Source organism: Lycorma delicatula, chromosome 1, assembly GCF_047948215.1.
Source record: "Lycorma delicatula isolate Av1 chromosome 1, ASM4794821v1, whole genome shotgun sequence".
Lineage (NCBI taxonomy): Eukaryota > Metazoa > Arthropoda > Insecta > Hemiptera > Fulgoridae > Lycorma > Lycorma delicatula.
In genome coordinates this window covers 333,847,180-333,868,178 of record NC_134455.1, presented here as the reverse complement: position 1 = coordinate 333,868,178, position 20,999 = coordinate 333,847,180, and the positions used below count along the sequence as shown (strand labels likewise).

General features: G+C 29.6%; 1 protein-coding gene across 1 annotated transcript in view; it reads left to right on the top strand.

Annotated features, from left to right (window-relative positions):
* Nucleotides 1–20,999, top strand: part of 5PtaseI (inositol polyphosphate-5-phosphatase A) — a 161,418-nt gene that overhangs the window by 108,568 nt on the left and 31,851 nt on the right. The window contains exons 11-12 of the mRNA XM_075354957.1: nucleotides 8,057–8,134; nucleotides 17,600–17,785. Coding sequence (XP_075211072.1) covers nucleotides 8,057–8,134; nucleotides 17,600–17,785 — 264 coding nt within the window. The remainder of the gene's footprint in view (nucleotides 1–8,056; nucleotides 8,135–17,599; nucleotides 17,786–20,999) is intronic.

The window sequence follows — 20,999 nt, the reverse complement described above, 5'->3', positions numbered from 1 at the left end:
TAATGTATTATTTTCTATTAACTGTTAACAATAATTTAATCCCTGATTATTATCATCTTCTTCAAGATGAACTGATTGATAATATAGATGCATACCTTCTTTTTTTAATACATCTTAATTCTTATATACTGATATATGGAATTTTCAGATGTGTAGAGAATTTTCATCATAAAGGATGGATGATTCGTTTGTTCTAATTGTGATAATATTCACTTCTTTAATATTCTTTCTATATTATTATATGATTTTATTTTCAAACATCCAGTCTTATTATATCTTCCTGTTCATTTTCCTCTATTATTAAACTACCTGTAGTAATCCTGTTATTGTAGAAGTTACATGTTTACAATAGTTAATATCTGTTGCACCAATGTACAGTAGATATTCATTTCTAACATACAGCCAATATGTTCTATTGTACTCCTTATATCATTTCCATGGGATTTAGGTCTGATCTGGGTAATAAAGAGAAAGACTTCATGTTGTATAGTTTTTATATCAGTTATTAGTTCTGACTAAAAACTAAAAAATGTTTAGATTTTAGTTGTTAAAAAAAATTTTCAAGTGCATATTTATTTTTAAATTATTTAAACATTCTTATCTTTTGATTTTACATCAGCACTTCTGTTTTTAGGTAGATTTCATAATAAAGCTGCCAATTGTAATGGGTACCATGATTCGACTTCTGGAAAATTTTGACATATCTTCACGTTTCACATCCCCCAGACCCCAAAACCACTGTCAGCACAAACGTTTATATATATATATATTTCGCTTTCTTGTTGATAACTGCTGTAATTTTGCACCAATCACTTTCAAATTGTTCCTTAAGAATAACTCATCCCAAAATCTCAGTCAAGTTAAATTAACCGCCAAAATTGGACCAGGGGGTGGAAATAGGAGGATTTTTTCAAAAAAAGTATTGCTATAACTTTTTTATTAAGTAAAATATCGAATTCGTTTAAAGTTCCTACTATTCTTTGGATAAGGGCCTAAAACCTGCATAAATAAAATTTTTTGATATCACCAACCATTGGCCCAGGGGGTTGAAGAAATGGGGTTTCGAAGACAAAAAAGAATCATACCTCCCTTAATAGTCAAAGTATTGAATCAATTTAAAGTGGTTTTTAGTCCTTTAAACATTACCTAAAACTTTTGTCTAAAACAATTTTTGATATGACCAATCCTTACAGCAAGGGATGACCAAAATTTTGCTGGAATTGTAAGAAGATAGGGCTTGTGTCATATGCTAAACATATGAAACTTTTTTCACATGCAACCATTGTCGTATTGAATAAATTTGAAGATTTTCTTAACTTTAAGGTGGAAATATTTTTTATCCCTTACTTAGTACCGGTGAAATTGCCTCCACCTTCCAGCATCCTGAAAAGTATTTTTACTCTCTTGTTTTACATGTACATATTCACCACAGAATTTGGTGGAAGATTGATTGAAAATTATCCAAATTTTAATCCATCCATTCATTAAGTTGTGTGAATGCCTAAATATGAGTTGTATTCTGTTATAAACTGTTCTGTACTATCATCCTTATCTCTTTCTATTATGAAGAAATCATTTAAGAATTATTTGATTAAAAAATTTGCCATTTTAATTGCTTACAGTGAATTACTTTTTTTAATATTCAGTTTGCTTTGTTTCTTTTTTGAAATAACAATTTACGACTTCCTCTAATTTTTTTTATTTTTTTTATTACTCTTTGTTAGTTCTACAAATAAGAGTTGTTACTGCTAGAGGCCACTCCTTCTGATTAAATGTTGATCAGAATTGTCTAGATTTTTCCACAATATACTGGTTCAAAGTTTGAAAAGATCATTTCCCTAATTCTAAATCTTTTATATGTTATTCTTTTGCGTGTTCAAGAACACAAACACATGTTTTTTTTGTATTCATTGGTCTGAACATATATCCAATTCAGAGATTCTGTTAATAAAATTATTTTTTGGATTAAACTTCTTTTTAATCCAAAATTTATTAGTAAAAATATAATTTAGCATAATAATAATAAATCTGAATTTAAGAAAAGCCAATACCAATATTTTCTATTTTAACTAAGATAAGCTTAACTCATACATTTAAAGTAATATATATAATGATGACATTTAATATATTTAAGGAAATGTTAGTAGAGCATTTGATAAATTTTCAAGGCAATTTATTTACTACCCTGTAAATTTACCTACATTGAATTGATATTGGTATGTTAGGTCAGGTGCTTACTGCATAATTTTGGAGAATGGCTACTAAAGATGAAACCACTGCTTTAACAAAGCAACTTCAATAAATTACATAATGTACTGAATTACTGGAAAAGAATGTCGCTTAGCATCTACAATGAACCCAAAAATTAGAATTAGTTTGTCACTACTATTTTCAAAGGTTATTGCTGAAAATGATGGTTTAATCATTACTAGTGTAGCAAATGTAAAAGATATTAGGTGATATTGGTGAGAGAAATAGATAGAAACTGATGAACAGAAAGAGGGTGGTAATGAATAAAAACTTTTACTTGTTAAACAGTAAAGAAGCAATGAAAGTACTAAAAGGTTTACAATCGTACATCTAGGTTTGCATGAGCTCCCTTTGTATTCTCTTTTCTTAAAATCTAGTACTTTTTGTTTATGGAAAAACTCACAGGGAACAAAAATCTGATGATTTAGGTGTTGTTGAACTTTTGGAATTTCCTTACCACAATTTGTAACACATGGCATTTGCTCATTCCCATGGTGGAGTTGCCATTCATCATTCATTGAATGCTGATGTTAGCAACAAACTTCAGTTCTCATTTAGTTCAGAAGTGATACAGTTTACTCCTTTTTTATTATCTGTTTTAAAAAAATTCAATATTATCTTGACATTGCTTCAGTTCTACTCTGCTTTTCTGGTTCTAGGATAATTTTCTACTATACACTGTTTATTAGAACTTCATTTTGGGATCCAGTATAAACATATCACCATCTACTATTGTAATAGTTTGTAAAACTTTAATTGTTTTTAACACGTAAGCAACTAAACGCAGGTTTCTTCTGATTATTTAAGACAATTTTGTACAATTTTCCCAAGATGCACCTCCTTTAAACCATATGTAAGATTCTACTGAACTGAACGTGATATTGTTAGTTTTTAGGATACTCAGATAATGATTAAATAAAATGTCTACCCAGCAAGCTGTGTACATAATTTCAACACTTTTTTCTTTTTTACTACTGAGACCCTTCCAGCCATTCATTAGTTTCCTAGATTTTATAACTTAGAGCTTTTATACCAGTTGTAATCAAGTGTCTCCTCCCTTTGGAATCTAAAACTTTAGGTGAATGCCTTTGTGTACTTCATTTGTTTTTGATAAAATCTGTATGAATTTGTTGCTCAACATTTTTTTATGTGATGAAAATGACACGTGGGTTTACATGTATCCTTTACACTGTTATTATTTATAATAATACTAGCGGACAACATCCTGACGTGGCATTGTTCTGTAATAAATTCACAACACATAAATATAAGTAACTTAATTAAGTTAAAATTAGCAGGAATGTGGATGAAATTTCATTAATATGACTATTAGTATGACTATTATCAGTTTGTGATTGTTGTATTATTGTAATGGGTTTATTGATTAATTATGTGTAGTATGGTTAATATTTATTTTCACTAAATATTGAGATATCTGACGAAAATCGAAACGTTGTAAAATTAATAATTAGTGTAATTAATAAATTTAATTACTAAATTAATTTTTATTTTATTAATAAATTAATCAATTTTGGTACTTACGTATTAACGCCACCGCAGCTACAGCTTTATTTAAAAAACAAAGTAATCAATCGGATTTCGGTGGAAAATGGGCCGATATAGAGTTTAACATAGATTCAAAACAGTCTCTTTATTAATTTTAATAATAGTTATTTATATTTATTTATTTTATAAATATAATTTAACCAAACTTAGCATACGCTCGCTAACCTTGACTAATTAACAGAAGTGTTTTGATTATTTAAATAATAAATAATTGCGATAATTACTGAATTTATTAAATAAATATTCAAAAAATTACGGTATTAATTAGTCAAGGTTAGCGAGCGTAGGTTAAGTTTGGTTAAATTATATTTATAAAATAAATAAATATAAATAACCATTTATTAAAATTAATAAAGAGACTGTTCATCTTCCACCGAAATCCGATTGACTACTTTGTTTTTAAATAAAGCTGTAGCTGCAGTGACGTTAATACATAAGTGCCTAAATTTTCATCCACGTTACTTCAAATTTTCACTTAAGATCATTATAAAAAAGTACCTCTTGCATTTTTTTTTTTTAATTTATCATTTTGAAGTTTCATAACCATGTGATAGCTTAATTAATCAATTAATAAAAAATTAAAGCACTGTAAAAAAAGCAGTGTTGTTAAAATTTTAGTAGAAATTTTTCTCATTCTTTATTTTAGCATCTATTTTACCAAATTTTAGATAATTGTAAATTAAAAACAATTTTAGAAAACTTTTTATAAAATTAATCAGCTACAAAAATTATAACTTAAATTTTTTAAATATACTTTAAACTATAATTATTATACGTAAATTATATTTTAATTTCATAAATGTTATAATTTATTTTACAAACTGACATTTTTATTTTCAAAGAGCCGTTCAATACTTCATAAGTTGCATAGAATCAAATGAGAACTGACAATTTAAATTTGTAGGTTAAGTTGATTGTTATTGAATGCAGGTGTATACATCATTAAAATTCATGTAAAATACTCACGTCAATACTGCATCTTACAAATTTGCACAATGTATATTTTTTAATTACACTTTAAAACGTTATTTAAATAAATAATATTCTCAATAAGCGCGCAATTCTATCAGACTTGGCAATGCTTTGCTATTGCTAGATTTGAGTATACATACAAATTAAATGAACACAATTGAAAGTTTCATAAAACCTTAAAAACAATGAACATTAGGAACTTCACAAAATTTAACCTTTCACTTTATAAAAGTCAGAAGGTAAATAAATCCAAATGGCAAAACAACAGAACAGCACTACCTATCGGATTTAATTTACACCACTCTCTGATCACAGTATTCAGTGGAAAATAATTTTTTAACAAAAAGGGTTGTGGCTTCAAAATCATAACAATTAATACTCAACATTAAGAAACGTACAAAACATTACGGAACTTCATAAAATTTAACCTTTCACTTTATAAAAGTCAGAATGTAAATAAATCCAATTGTCAGAACACTACCTATCGGATTTAATTCAAACTACTCTCTAAACACAGTAGACTGTTAGAAATATGGATTTTAATGTAATAACAACATTAAGCTACGATGCAAGTAACTGATATGCGAAAAAGCAACAAAATAAAAAAATTTCCTAGAATCCGATCGCACCACCAACTACCGGTTCTGACTGATATGCCAAAAATTTTTTAAAATTCTAAAACGCGATCGCAGCGCTGCCTACCGGATTTAATTGTGAACCTTAACCATCGCAACCACCTTAACCTAAACAACAACACATAAATAAATAAATTAATTAAAAAAACATTTCTATCGGATCAAATTGTGAATCTAAACCATTCTTGAATCAACTTAATCACACACAAAATTTCATCAAAATCAGTCCAGCCGTTAGGAGAAATTCAGTGACATCACACACGCGCAGAAGAAATATATATATAAAGATGTGCATTATCATAAATAATTAAATATCATAATATTATCATAAATAATTATTATTATTTATAAAAATAATGAAATTGTTTATTCCCAGACAGTAAATTACTTTTTCATTAAACTGTAACCTTTGGGTTGCCGTAGCAAACAATCCAGATTAAAACCATTGACATACATGCATAGCTATTTTGAGCAAAGCATTTATCGAATTGGTATTCAAGTTGATATATCATTCAGTTGTTCTGCAACACAAGAAAACAGTTAAAATTAATACCAGTACAAATACAGCTGTGAGAGCCACACAGCAGTTTTCTACCAATTCAGTTATCAGGAAACACAGTTATTTTACCCTTTTATTAATAAAATTCCGGGCGATGATAACGCCCACAAACAACAAAAAAAAAGAAAAAAGGAAACACTCACTGTTTCCTGCTCACTCAGTCCAAGATGGTTGCTGGTACTTAAAGCAATTCATGGTTGACTTGTCATAGGTTTTCTTTTTTTATTAAATTGGAGCATATTTTTTTGTTAAGTTAAATTGCAATAATTAAGAACTTTGGAAAAATGGGAAGAAATTATAATAATGATAATAGAATTAATTTTTGCTTCTATATTGTTGGACAATTTTATAATTTTTCCTGAACTTCAACGTGCCTCCTTTCATTCCACAATCAGATTACTTACTACTGTAACATGACACATTAAATGTAATTATAAATAATAAATATGCCACTGCTATTAAAGAACAACTTGATAAATCCTGTTGTGTGTGTCTACAGCCTTTCACGAGTTATATCTGGTGTAGTAAAGTACATTTTTTCTGAGTCTATTTCTTCATCTCTGATTCTGTCTTGGACTATATAACTAATTTAATACTTTTTTCAATCTATCTCATACTTGGTAACAAAATTTCAATGTTGTCTTGCAATCATCAGTATTGTAACTATGATTGTTTTGGTAACTTTAATGAGTTTACTTATATGCTGTTTGAATTACTCTCAAATTGTTTAAGATCACAGTACATCAACAGAAATATTAAAAAAAATTATTATAGAAACATTGATAACCTCCCAACTCAACACTTTGCACTAATTTTTAACTTAGGTACTAACTATATTTTAATAACTTATAATATTATTCACATGCAGTGTTACTTTCTGGGTTAATTCTTTTCTTTATTTGTCTTATTTTTAATTTTGTCACTAAAGTTTGCTTTTTCAACATCAATTTCTATGACAAGGATACAAAGTAATCAGATTTTTAAGATTAAAATTTCAGTTAGAATTTCATCAGCTTTTACTCCACTCTATGCATTAAACAGTTTGTTTAAATGGTTGATTGTTGTTTCAGAAAAAATAATATAGATATTTAATATACCAAATGAGAAAATATTTTAATTGTGCAAACAGTAAAATTTATTTTTAAATAACTATGGATAACATTAGAAAATTATTACTTTTCTATGATTATACTTAATTTTATAATTTAATTTTAATTTTATAACAAAAATTGATTTTAGACTCTTTTTTTAAATACCACAAATATTTGCTGATGGTATCTTCAGAAACTGAAACTACTTTGAGTTCTTTGCAATTCATATTACTTAGTTATTTGGTTAACTATTGTAGAACAGGGTATATTTTTCTCCTTTTTTTCGTAGTTTAGATTATTTGATAAGCTGATAATACCAATAAACATGAAAATGTGTTATCAAATGCTTTACAATTTTTCTTAATTTATTTGAGAATGCAGAAATTTAAAAATTTAATGAATGAGCAATTTCAACTGAGTTCATGTATTAATCATTTATGATTCTCAATTGAAGTATTTTATGCTGTGTAAAGAAGATGTTTTTTTATTCTATTTGGTTAATAGCAACTTAACACTATGAAAAACTTAAGTGAATAAGAAAGTCTAAATTTTAATTAAAACTGAAAATGCTAAATGTAGTTTTCTTAATTATTTTTAGATTTTTTTATAACTTCATATACTTTCTTATTTCATCAGTACAGTTTCCCACTTTGTTACTTTCTTCAAAATTAATTTTGTATTTTACATGATAGATTTTTTTGTTATGGCCTTGATCTAGTTTGGAGGTATTTTTTGTCAGAAATGTTCGACGTGTTTGCAATGCATTAACCAGTTCATATTTTACTTTACTGTGAAAACAAACAAAAAACCAAATAGTGAAAATTATACAAAAACTTTAATCGTAACGTTACTGATTTTGTGTTTATGTGTGTGTGTGTGTGTGTGTGTGTGTATATATATATATATATACAAAAAATACATCTACTTTTAAGCAATTTTTTATAATTTGTTTGCCATTATAAATATGACTGATCTTGTTGCAGATTGTCCTAACATTGGGCAAGAAGGAATTCAAATATTTTGATCATCAGAATATGTTTATAAACAATTCAGCTGATTGGGTAAGTTTACTAGATAGAATCAAATAGCATGAAATTAACCAATGTGTGAAAATGCTATCAGATGAACGAAAGTATTAATTTTTATCATATATATATAATAAATTGATGTCTAATTTGTACACCCGTTGTGTTAATAAAAAATCATAATGATTTTGGCAGCTCATTCTACGTGTAAAAATAAAGAAAAAAGTGCATATAAAGATTGGTCCGGAAATGCTCAATAACAAGTTATGGCTGGCAAAAAATTTCTCCCAGATTTCATCTCCTTCAGTTAAATGAAGCCATACAGAAATTCTTGAGACAAAAAAATGTAAGTTAATTTGATGGTTTCATATACGAGGTGCGACAATAAAGTAATAAGACTGATTTTTCTTTGCAAGATGTGGCAACCCTGCAGCTTGTGTAGGCACACCATCTTTGACCTTGATCTATAAGCTACTTCTAGTCCAAGCTGCACATTGATGCAACTGCTCAGTCGTGAGTTGAGCTCACGACACGTCTTTGTGTCTCTCATCACACGTCTTTGTGTCTCTCATCACAGAAATGAAACCGCAAAATATTGCGCAACAGTATGCCATTTCTTTTTGTGTTAAATTGGGTGAAAATGCGACGACAACTTATGGTAAGCTTCAGAAGGCTTTTGGAGAGGAGGTTATGTCAAGAGCTCAAGTTTTTCGTTGGCATAAAATTTTTAGTGAAGGCAGAACGAATGTTGAAGTTGAAGAACGCAGTGGACGACCATCAACCTCACGGACAGATGTCAACTTGACCAGGGTGCATGAAATCATACGATCTGATCGAAGATTATCCGTGAAAATGATTGTAGAAGAACTCAACATCAATCGAGAAATGGTTCGTCTAATATTAACTGAAGATCTTGGTATGAGAAAGATTTGTCCCCAAAAATCTCACACAACAACAGCGAGAAACACGGAAAAATTGGTTATTGATAAGAATCATTTTCCAGTTAAATTTAGCTTTGTAAATTCCATATATAATTCTCTAAATAAAAGTCCATTTTATTTAACTGTTATTCACTTTCTGTTTAGTTTATTTATACTGTTCTGTTTAGAATTAAATTTTCTACAAGTATTATTAAAGAATTTTATCTGGTTTTTTTTGGCAATTTAACAAAGTTTTTACTAGTTAAATGTAAAAAAGGGTGTTTTTTAACACCCTTTTTTTGCATTTTTTCACCAGTTTTCTAAAAACTACTGAAGTTACAGTTTTCACTCATTTTTTTTTAATTTGTTAGATCGAATTTTATATAAAACCATCAAATTAGCTGATAGTTTTACATCCCAAGAATTTCTGTATGGCGTCATTTCACCGGAGAAGATGAAATCTGGGCTAAATTTTTCGCCAGCCATAACTCATTAACAAACTGCTTCCAGACCTATGTTTATACGTATTTCTTTATTTTTTTCATGTAGGATGAACTACCAAAGTATCTGCTTATCCTAGTAAATCACCTTGTTTGATAGTACTATTTGAATCCATGCTACTGAATAAAATGCTATTTGAATCCATTCTTAAAGTTTTTATTTTATTACTCATAATATTGTTTTTTTTTTATTCATATTGTTGCAGTATTCTCTTAGTGAATAATTCTTCTGTTAAATGTATACAATTTTGACTGTATATCAAAATTATTATTCTTTCTGTCTTATGTAAATTGTTTATTTTATTTATATACCTCTTATTTGTTACTTTAAAGGAAATGTGCTGAACAGCCTCTTTTATCATCTTTAATTTTTTTTTTTTAGTATACTAGTTCTTTAAATCTATAAGAAATTTAATTTTGGGTAGATGCATTCAATTTTATTTTATTCACCTTATCACCCAAAAAAAACATGGAAACCATTGAAAGCTTTATATTTATTAATGACTACTGCTATTGCTCTGGTTAAAGTTACTATTAATTGTAACAATTAAATTTATAGTATGTGGAAAGGTACCAACTAGGATTCACTTAACCTAGGATTCAAACTCAGAACCTTCCAAATTAGAGGTAGAAACATTACCACTCTGTCACAGAGTTTGCCTGATTATTATAAGGTAATTAGTTTTTTTTTTTTTTCATTTCACTGATTCATTTTAACAATATTATACTCGTGAAAATAATCAGTTTAATCTGAATATCTCCCTCATTATGATTCCTAATATTGCATCTCTAATAATTGAGATGTGTATTTTTAAATATTATACATATGTCCTTTATTTGGTTATGATAGGGTATTTACCTTTAAGTGTCATTATTTCTCATTATTTCTATTTGGAAATATATTTCAATAATGAAGGGTGAAGCAGAGGAAACGCATGTTTTTCAATACTGAATAATTTTGGTTGTTTTAATTATAGAAAAAAAATTTTACATTAAATAATAATATTTTTATTCCTTTTTTGAAATCAGCATACTTTAATTAGGTTCAGAAAATAATGTCAGTAAGTTGACGTCCTTGTTGGATGCAAATTTGGAGCCTCTCCTCAAAGCTCTGCATGGTTTTTTCCAACATTTCATTCAACACAGCTTCAATTTCTTAACAAATGGAAATTTTTGACTCTTTGATTTTGTGTGGCTTGTTCATGTACACTCTTGATTTCAGGTAGCCCCATAAAAAGAAGTCTCAAATCGATAGATCGGGAAAGCGTGGGGGTCAAGAAACATTGCCAAATCGTGAAATGACATGTCCAGGAAACATTTATTGAATCACTTTAATTTATGCTCTTGCCATGTGAGCTGTGGCAACATACTGTTAGAACCACATTTCTCATGTTCACCTGATTGATGCCTTTCGAGTTCTGGATGCAGGAAATTGTTTAACATGTCAATGTCATGGGACTAATGTCACTGTAACTACAGTTCCACCCACCCCTTCTCCAAAAATGTAAGGACCAGCAATCCCTATCTTGGAGACACCCAACCACACTGTTGAGCTGTGGTGAGTTTTTGGTGTAGTTCATGTGGGTTCTCCGACGCCCAGTACAAACAGTTGTGTACATTAATACAGTCATCCAAATGGAAATGGGCATCATCACTCATCATTATTAGAGCATTTACATCTTCCATAAGAATGACATTTATTTTCACCATAAAATTCTTTGCAATGCACAAAATCCCTTTCAGTTAGCTGCTGGACGATCATAATTTTGTGTGGGTGAAATTTGAGATCATTGTCTGTTGCAACGTCGACAGGACGCCCTTGGTCAACAGCTTTGGGGTAGATTTTAGAGCAAGGGTGGACTGTATGTGTTCATAGGTGATGAATGAAGACAACATCTTGTTGATTACTTAAGGATTGTTTAATTTTATGCCATCTTGGCGGTTTAAAATAATTTTATAACATAACACATGTAACTTATATTTTAACATTAAAGATAGCAAACATAAGCTAAATAAAACAATGTTCATCCGAACAAGAATTAAGAGAGTCCATCCAGACGTGACTGCCTTAGGTCTGGTATGAGTGCAGACTGGTTAGAAGACGCTACATACAGTGCTCGAGGGAGCAGCTTGTGATATAGAGTGGCGTGATGGTCTGGCAACCATAGTTTGCCGTGGGCACCCTAGCCATCGCTAGGTTTCAGCACCCAACAGCAAGAGAGGGTGAAAACATAACACTGTCTAAGATGTGATGAAGCAAAGGATGTGACATAGCACTACAGACTTAAAATTCATTAATAAATTAAAAACTGTTGCCAAGTGGATCATTTTGGACTAGCAAGAACTGCCCTTCTCATGCTGTCTACGTTTTCTGAAGTTCAGACTGAACAGGGAAGACCAGGTGGTTTTTTTTCATCATAGATCCAGTACTTCTAAACACCTCAACCCATCGGAGTATGGTGTATCAATCTGGAGCTGCACCTCAATGTTCGACATTAAAATTTCTATGGAAAAGAAGTTGAACCATGACCACAGAATATCATTGTTTCTACAAAAAAACTGCTCAACAACAAACATACAATATTCTACACTCCAGTGCTCCAAAGCAACTGAAACTGCTATGTCCACCAGAGTTGCCGAAGGTCAATACTCCACTTGCCACTGAGTACTACCAGTTTAAAAAACATGCGTTTTCTCTGCTCCACCTTTTACTTTTCAAATCTTGTTAACTGAAAAATTTTATTAATCTATTATTCAATTCAAATCCTGCAATTACAGATACATTATTAACAAATTAATCTCGTATTATTTTAGTAAATCATATTCTTGGAACATTTTGTTTTCTTACTTGATTTTATCTCCACATAAGCTTGAAACTTGCGTGTGGGATATGGAAATAGAACTTTTTAGCAAATGAAAAATGCCATGCCTGACTGGGATTTGAATGTGAGACCTCCAAATTACCAAAATAATTATAGACATGTTTATCAGTATATAATTCTTACAGAAAACATAACTATTTAGCTTTCTCATTTGTAATTGGTTTGTAATATACTGTGAATAAAGAAAAATTAAAACCAATAGTAGTAAATTTTAAAATTTATTAAATGATTCACTTTCAAAATACTGTATCTTTCCAAATACCTACAGAACCTTACTGGAGCTTATTAGCAGCACCTTCTTAAGTTACTGGTAGCACTGATGTTAATTGCACCAGTATTAAAAAGAATAGGAAACCCCATAAAAATATAATCAGATCATTTATGAAGTTTGTTGTGTTTGTACATTTAATCTATTCTTTTTATTTCTTAAACCAAGAGACTAAATCCTGAACACAGGAGATTCAGTTTCTGGGCCCAATATTAAAAGAAATTAAGACTAATATTTGACAAGTTATTTTTATTTTCAATATTATTTAAATTATTTCATGTTACGTTATATTTATATTGTGCAATTTGTATTAAAAAAAAAACCCTGAGTAATAATGAAATGTCTTCAGTTAATTAGTTTTCAAAATGATTTTGAATGCTTTGTCAAGATGAAATATTTTTTTTGTCTTCAGTCATTTGAGTGGTTTGATGCAGCTCTCCAAGAATTCCTATCTAGTGCCAGTCATTTCAGTATATCCCCTACATCCTACATCCCTAACAATTTGTTTTACATATTCCAAATGTTGCCTCCCTGCACAATTTTTCCGATCTACCTGTCCCTCCAATATCAAAGCGACTTTTACCTATTTAACTCCTGCTAATGAAAGTTATGAGTAAATCTTGTACTTTTGATAACAATTTAACTAAAATAACTTATTGCTCCTGCCATTTTTTTATTGAGTGGAACTGATTAGTCCTCATTCGTCTTTGGTGTAATGTTGTGTCCTCTTCCAGTAGTTCTTAGAAAAAACTCTGAAAGCGTGAGAATCTTTAAAATATTTTCCAGTTGAACACTTGTTTGATTATCCCTCAATGATTTTTTGAATGAAGTACCAGGACCCAGCAAATGGAAAAAGTGTATTCGATATTTCTGTTAATTTTCATGTATTTTGACTTATATGACTTACCTAACCACCATTTGCCATCGTATACACAGCAGATATAATTTTTACATTTTGGCTTTGGTAAACCTATAAAGCTATCAGAAACACTAATGTCCTTATGTACCAATACTAACGCAAATGTTTCTGATTCAAAGGTCGCTCAGACTTTCAGAATACATTTCTGACTTGTTGGAACATAACTGTGAAAGGTTATTGTTTCTAGGACTGTTTTGATTACCTGATAACAAGAACCGAGGTATTCTTCAGTCTCTTGAACATCTTTTTAGAGCAGAAAATAAATGGTATATTTTTAATATTGTCTTTGCAATAATTGTACATTTCAGAAGGTTTAACAATTTCATTGTTGACTATCCTTTGAAGGCTTGCTTTAGTCACAGTCCTTTTTACAGTTCCACCAAGACCATCACATGGTTCTTTTCCATGGTATGAGGCAAAAAAATGCCATTCAGCTGCGATTTCAAAATTTTCTTGATGGTAGCACAAATTTATTAAATTTTTCTTGTTTTTATACTGGGCTGAGGAGCTATCAAAAAAAATTAAAAAATAGTTTAACTTGTGGTAACAGTGAATATGTTATTTGCTGTTCAGTTTACTCTAAAATATTGTCCAATATTGAAGATCTATAGTAAGTCAATTTGTGACATACTGTTTCAGTCTGAATGCCAGTTGAACACTCCATAATCTGTTTTTATAAAATGTGAGGGTTCTTATAATGATAGTACAGTTAGTATAAATTATAAAACTACCAATTGCTCCTCACTTTGTCTTATCCCAGTTTCTCCACAGCTAAAGTAAAAATTTCTCTAATTAATAAAATTAAAAATGAAAGATATCGCATAAAAGAGAAGTTCACTGCTAATAAAATTACTTTATAAACAAGTGTACATTACCTAACCACAGTATCAGCACTAGCAACAATATAACATATCACATTGAAATCAAAACAGTAACTGAGCTTTCTACAATGTTTACATTCAGGATTTCGCAGACATTCATGTCCATGCATGTTTATTCACTTTTGTGTTTAAACATGAGTTTGTGTGTATGAATCATACTTTAAGTAACAAACTGTCTAGTATAAGCCATCTTATTACAGAAATATCAAAATATTTTGTATAGTAGGCCTACATTATTATCTGAAAAAATACATGCTATGAATTTTTTGGATACACTGTTCACAGTTAGAAGGAACAGTGTTTTAGCAGTTTTGATGGCTTCATTACTCAACCCCTTTGAGTAACAAAATAAAAAGTACTTACTGCTGTAAAAATTTCAGATTTTTGCCATTTCAAATGCTTAAATCCTGTGTAAACACGCTCAGTCACCCAAAATTTGTGAATTGTGAGTGGGATATAAAATACAATCTCTACAAGAAGATACTTTGAAGCATTCTTTTTAGTGGGTTTATTTTATCACATTTCTCCTGAGTAGATCATTACCACCTTCTATTTTTACTTACCCTTAATCCCTTATTTCCTGGATTATTCTTTTGGCTAGGTGAACTTGTCAACCCATTTTATTAATTTACTGGAAAACACAGAATGAGAGAGATAATTAATATAATTTGGTGATAATCATCATAAAAATAATTCATTTAAATTATTTCTTCCTCTTGATAAATTATTAGTCACGTTTATCTGTAGCTACCATCAGTTTCTGTATTTCAGAAATACGAGCATTTATGTTGAAACCAAATATTCATTGCACTTAATCATAATAACCACTTGAAATCATTAAATTTGATTAGAAATTTGTTTGTCTTAGGTTATAGTTAAATTTATGTTCTTAGATTACACTGACAGACAAAAAAATATATAATAATGTTTCTCTAAGTGTGATACCATTTCTTAAATTGCATTTTTGCGTATATTACAAATCTCTAAATACAATTTTTCTATCACCCTTAGTTTTAAATAAATTACGCTTAAAAAAAATTAAAGGAAAATATAATTAAAATCTGTAAAATTTATCATTTTTCATGGCCATACGTGTGTTAGAATGATTTTGCTGATGCTTTTCTTTTGTAAATAGCCTCAGGCCATCCTGAATTAATGTCCAACAGTAATCGGCGACCATGTTAATATTCCATTTCCCTTTATAGCGGTTTTCCATCACCGAAATGTCTTGGTAGAAACGTTCAGCATGTTCATCACTTACGTCTCCAAGGGTGTCTGGGAAAAGATCCAGATATGAGCGGAGAAAATGTATTTTCAAAGACATATTACATCCCATAGTTCTGTATGAAGTAAAATGTTGATTAACAATATTGTGGTAATTGTCGAATTTTTGTTTGCCGAGAAAAGTTTTGCAAACGTCTTAAATAAAGCCCAAGTTGCACTTTCTACATTATTTAACATTGAGTTAAATATACCATCTCTGACCAGCTCTTTTAATTGAGGACCAATAAATATTCCTTCTTTAATTTTTCCTTCACTTACATTCAGAAATTTCTGCCTGATATACAAACATTCAGGGCTATCCTTCTTCATTGCTTTTACAAAATTTTTTATTTGTCCTAGCTTTATATGGAGAGGGGATGAAAATATTTTTTTGGCTTCAACTAAGGGCTCATGAATAATATTTTTTCAATTTGGATTTAAGTTGTCTCATTTCTTCCACTCTTTGGTAACTAATGTTTATTCCTAGCTCGGCTGTCCCATTTCCAAAGAAAACACATGTACTTAGTATAGGCTAACTGCATGCTTAACAAAATAGCTATAACTTTCAAATCACCATGTAATGTTCCAGCTATGTTTTTTATAATTTATTTTTTCAAGAACGTCTTTAATTATATCGTATGTCTCTTTAAAATTAATACTATAAGCGATTGGTTTCAAAGGATATTTGTTACCGCTGTGTAGTGGAACCACTTTTAAACTATACTGGACGATTCTATGAAAAGACCCAGACCTCAGGTTTATGAACTTCCTAAGTGCAACATAAGCTCATCAACATTTGTGCAATAAACCTAATTATTTTCATCAATAAAGTACTGAGAAAGTTCTCTTTTGTCGGCTTCAGAAGCCTGAAATTTTTATATTTTTTTAAAGTAAATTCCAACCTTGCAGTCTTGATCCTAACAGTTCAGCTTCCTTATTTTTTGTAAATATTTTTTCTGTTAATTTTTCTAATTGTTTAAAAAATATAAATTTTAACAATATAATTAAAGTTTTGAAGCCAAATAAGAATAAAATTTATATTATAAGCTATTATACTGCAACTGCAATCCATTTCTATAAAAGCATTTGTTATTAAACAAATAATTATAAATTATTTATATTTTATATTATATTAATCAGATCAACCTAAGTACAGAATTAGTAAAATGAAATAAAGTAGGATGACACCTACCTTATTCCATAATCCAAGCAAGACCACTTTCGCAAGTACCTCGCATCATCAGTTGCTCTATAATTTTTCAAATCCTGCATTGCAAATTGCACATAAAATTAAAATTGTTAAAAAATCCTTTTCCAATTAAATCAAAACAGAAATAGAGCTAATCTTTTTTTATATTCAATTTTTTTTTTTAAATTGTAAATTGAAATTAAAAATATATATATACAAAATATGAAGTCTTTAATAAAAAAATTAAATTAAAAGTCAAAATTAATAATAAAAATAAAATAGAAATCCATGTAGACTGGTGATGTGTAATTTGCAACGAAAGATTTGAAAAATTATAGAGCAATTGATGATGCAAGGTACTCGTGAAAGTTCTCTTGCTTGATTTATGGAATAAGCTAGGTGTCATCCTATTTTATTTCGTTTTATTAATTCTGTACTTGGGTTAATCAAATTAATATAATATAGAGGAATATGATTCCCGAACGATCAATTTTAGAAAAATAATATTTTATATTATATAATATTTATTTATATGTATATATTTTATTATAAAATTAACATGTTTACTTGCTGGAACTCCTCACTTATCTGATTTTGATTGTTTAGTTATAATTGTGTTTGGTAGCAATCTGTATTTTTGTTTGTTTACATATTTGTAATATAAATAGGTATATTTCAGCTGAAGGAATTCGATAGAGAGATGGAATTGTTTTCAAACCAGTTGTTTGAATTTCCCATATCATTTCAACCTAGCTATCCATTTGAAGAGGATGCCACTGGAGGCCATCAGTATATGCAGACAAGGTGTCCTGCTTGGTGTGATAGAGTCCTTCTGAGTGAAACTGCTAAGCAGTTAGTTCATAATGTAAGTATAAAAATTTTCTCCAATTTAAGATTGTGTTTTGTTATTTACCAGGTTTTGAGCCTATTTATAAAAGATAAAATTAAAACATAGTTTTAATGCTCCAACTTATTTTGATTAAATGTAAAATTAATATAAAACTTCATTTTTAATGAATCAGTGAAATTATGAATTTTACATAGTGAAAGAGAATTAATGATGATATAAATCCACACATATTTTTTAGAAGAATGTTGTTTTTCTAATTTCAGCCTTTTCAGTTTAATTTGCAACATTGGCAGATTAACTGGAAGGGTATTACTTTCCATTTAATGAAAGTAATATCCTTCCCGTTTCCATTTAAATAAAACTCATTTCTCTAACTCTTATCCATTGCATAAGGCTAGATTACATCCCCTTCTTTCCTCCTTGTCACTTAATTAATTAGATAAATCTATTTCTCTATTTATTTCTTTTATATCTTAATCTTCTATTGAACAAATGTTCATAAAAATTGCAATTGTTGGTTTAGGCTTTAAGTATTCATGAAAAATAATTCCCTTGTTATTTTTCTAATAATAGATTACCTTACTCTTCTTTTTATCGTTATCTTTCATGTATACTTATGTTTCTGTTATCTTGTATTTACTGCAATTTCCTGGCAAAGATCCTGCTTTTCCATCTATGCTAACAACATAATGAAATTATTGGGAAAATGTTAATTAATTCATTTTTTACTAACTTAACTTATTTTAATTCATTATCTTCTAACATTAATTCAATATAAAAATTACAAAACACTTAACTATCTGTCATATACATTTTTTGCTAAGGATTAATAAAAAGACATCCCAAGGCAAAGTTATTCAGGAGTGGTGTAAAGATATATGATTACTTAGCATTAGAAAGTATATATTTTATTTTTTGACTCATTATAAAATTATCTGTAAACCAGATTCTCAGTAGTTTTATATCATTTTGCATATTATTTCTTAATTCTTCTATTGTTTTTTCCTTAACTTAAGGCACTGTTGTCTGCAAATTACGTTGCCTTTAATTTGCTATTGCGTAGATTGTTATCTACACTAGAAACAATGGGCCTGACAGAACAGAGCTCTGCAGTATGTCGTGCTACAACTCGGCTTCTTCACTAAATTCCTCTCTCACTATAGTAGATCGGGTGCAACTTGAAAGTAAAGCAGTAAACCTTTGATGTGCATTGTACAGTCTATGTATGTAGCAGGTTTTTGAAGTCTGCCGAGTCAAAGGCTTTCATCACATCATTGAATAGTTCAGCATAATATTCTCTTTTTTTGAATCCATCATACAAGGTCTGTTCAGAAAATAACCAAACTTTTTTTTTTATCTTTATTATTCATTTTACAGATTATTGGTTCGTGTCTCCTTTAAAGTACTCCCCTCCACCGATTCACACACTTTTCCCAGTAATGTTTCCACGTCGGGAAGCAGTCATGGATAGCTTCATTTGAAATAGCCTTTATGGTCTGGGATGAATTCACTTTAATGTCATCAATAGTCTCAAGCAGTTCCTTTCATCATTGATTTTAATTTCCAAAATAAGAAAAAATCGCAAGGCACCAAGTCTGGCGAGTAGGGAGGCTGAGGGAGGACAGTCATCTAATTTTTCACATAAAACTGACAAATTAACAAAGCTGAGTGTGTGGGCGCATTGTCATGGTGAAGGAACCATGAGTTGTTTGCCACAACTCTGGTCTCTTTTTGCAGATTTTTTCACATAATCGTTGGAAAACACCTTCACAGTATGCACAGTTCACTGTTTCACCTTGAGGCAAGAATGCAAAATGCACAATTCCACTAAAATCAAAAAATAGACGCATCACTTTGACATTGGATCGAGACTGATGTGCTTTCTTGGGGCATGGAAATCCTTTGCCAATCCATTGTGATGATTGAGCTTTTTTCTCAGTGTCATAGCTGTAAACCCAGTTTTCGTCTTCTGTTATGATCCTTTGCATGAATGTTTCATTGTCATTGGCTTGTTCAAGAATTTGCCAACAAACATACACTCAACGTTCTTTCTGCTGTTCAGTGATCAAACAAGGAACAAACTTTGCTGCAACATGATGCATGTTCAGTTTTTCAGTCAAGATGTCATGGCATGATCATATTGTGATGCTAACCTCTTCTGCAAGTTCTCTGACAGTCAATCTGTGATTTTTGTTACAGAGTATAAAAAAATTGAATTCTGAATATAATTTTCTCTGAAAACATAATCATGTCTGTCAATAGATGTTAATGCATATCTATCATTAGTTATTTGATTCCCAAGGTTATTAGCTATGTTACAGAAATACGTATTAAATATATTGGAAACCTTTTTTTGACAAGTCACAAAAGTATTGTTTTCATCTTTCAGAATGATTTCCTCATTCAGTTTTGAATTCTCCCGTAGAACATCTTTAACAACATTCTATTGACATTTCAAGTTAGGCTTTGCATTTTTAAATATAAATTTTAATAATAATTTTTTGTATCATTAAATTTATTTTGCAGTTCATTTTTGTACTTGTATAAGTCTGTTAATCGTAAATCATAAAGAAGGTTAATTGATATTACATTAACATTAACTTACCTAGTTGTTTTAAATTATCTGTTCTGCCCCTCTTATTTAAACTCTGACATTCATCCTTTTTTCTTTTTTATTTTCACAACTTCCTCTTTTATATCCACTTAAATCTACTTGAGGGCAGTTTTACCATAGCGGAAACCATCTTGTACTGCATTCAGTTCAACATGAATGATGAAAATGTTTTCTCAAAAACACATCTGCAGTTTTCCTTTCCTTGCTTTACAGTATACTTTGTGATCTGAAGGTTTGCCCCTGTCTCTTTCAGCTGAACAATTGGCTGGCTTATACAGGACAGGCAAGCAAGGTTTGTTGTACTACCTAACCAGATGACATCATCCAATTACTAATAGTATGACACATTTGTATATAAAATGTAAACACAACAGCCTGTTATTTATAATTGCAATCTAACCAGATGACATTATCCGATTACTAATAACATGACACATTTGTACATAAATAGCAAATTCATTAAGAATCTTATTATTACATTTTAATTGTGATGTAGTGTGTGCCATATAAAGTTAATTTGTTTATACTCATCTGTATTTTGGTTTTTCATATGTTGAGTGCATTATCTTGTATATAATATTTTTGTAGTTATATTTTAATATTAGTTATTATATT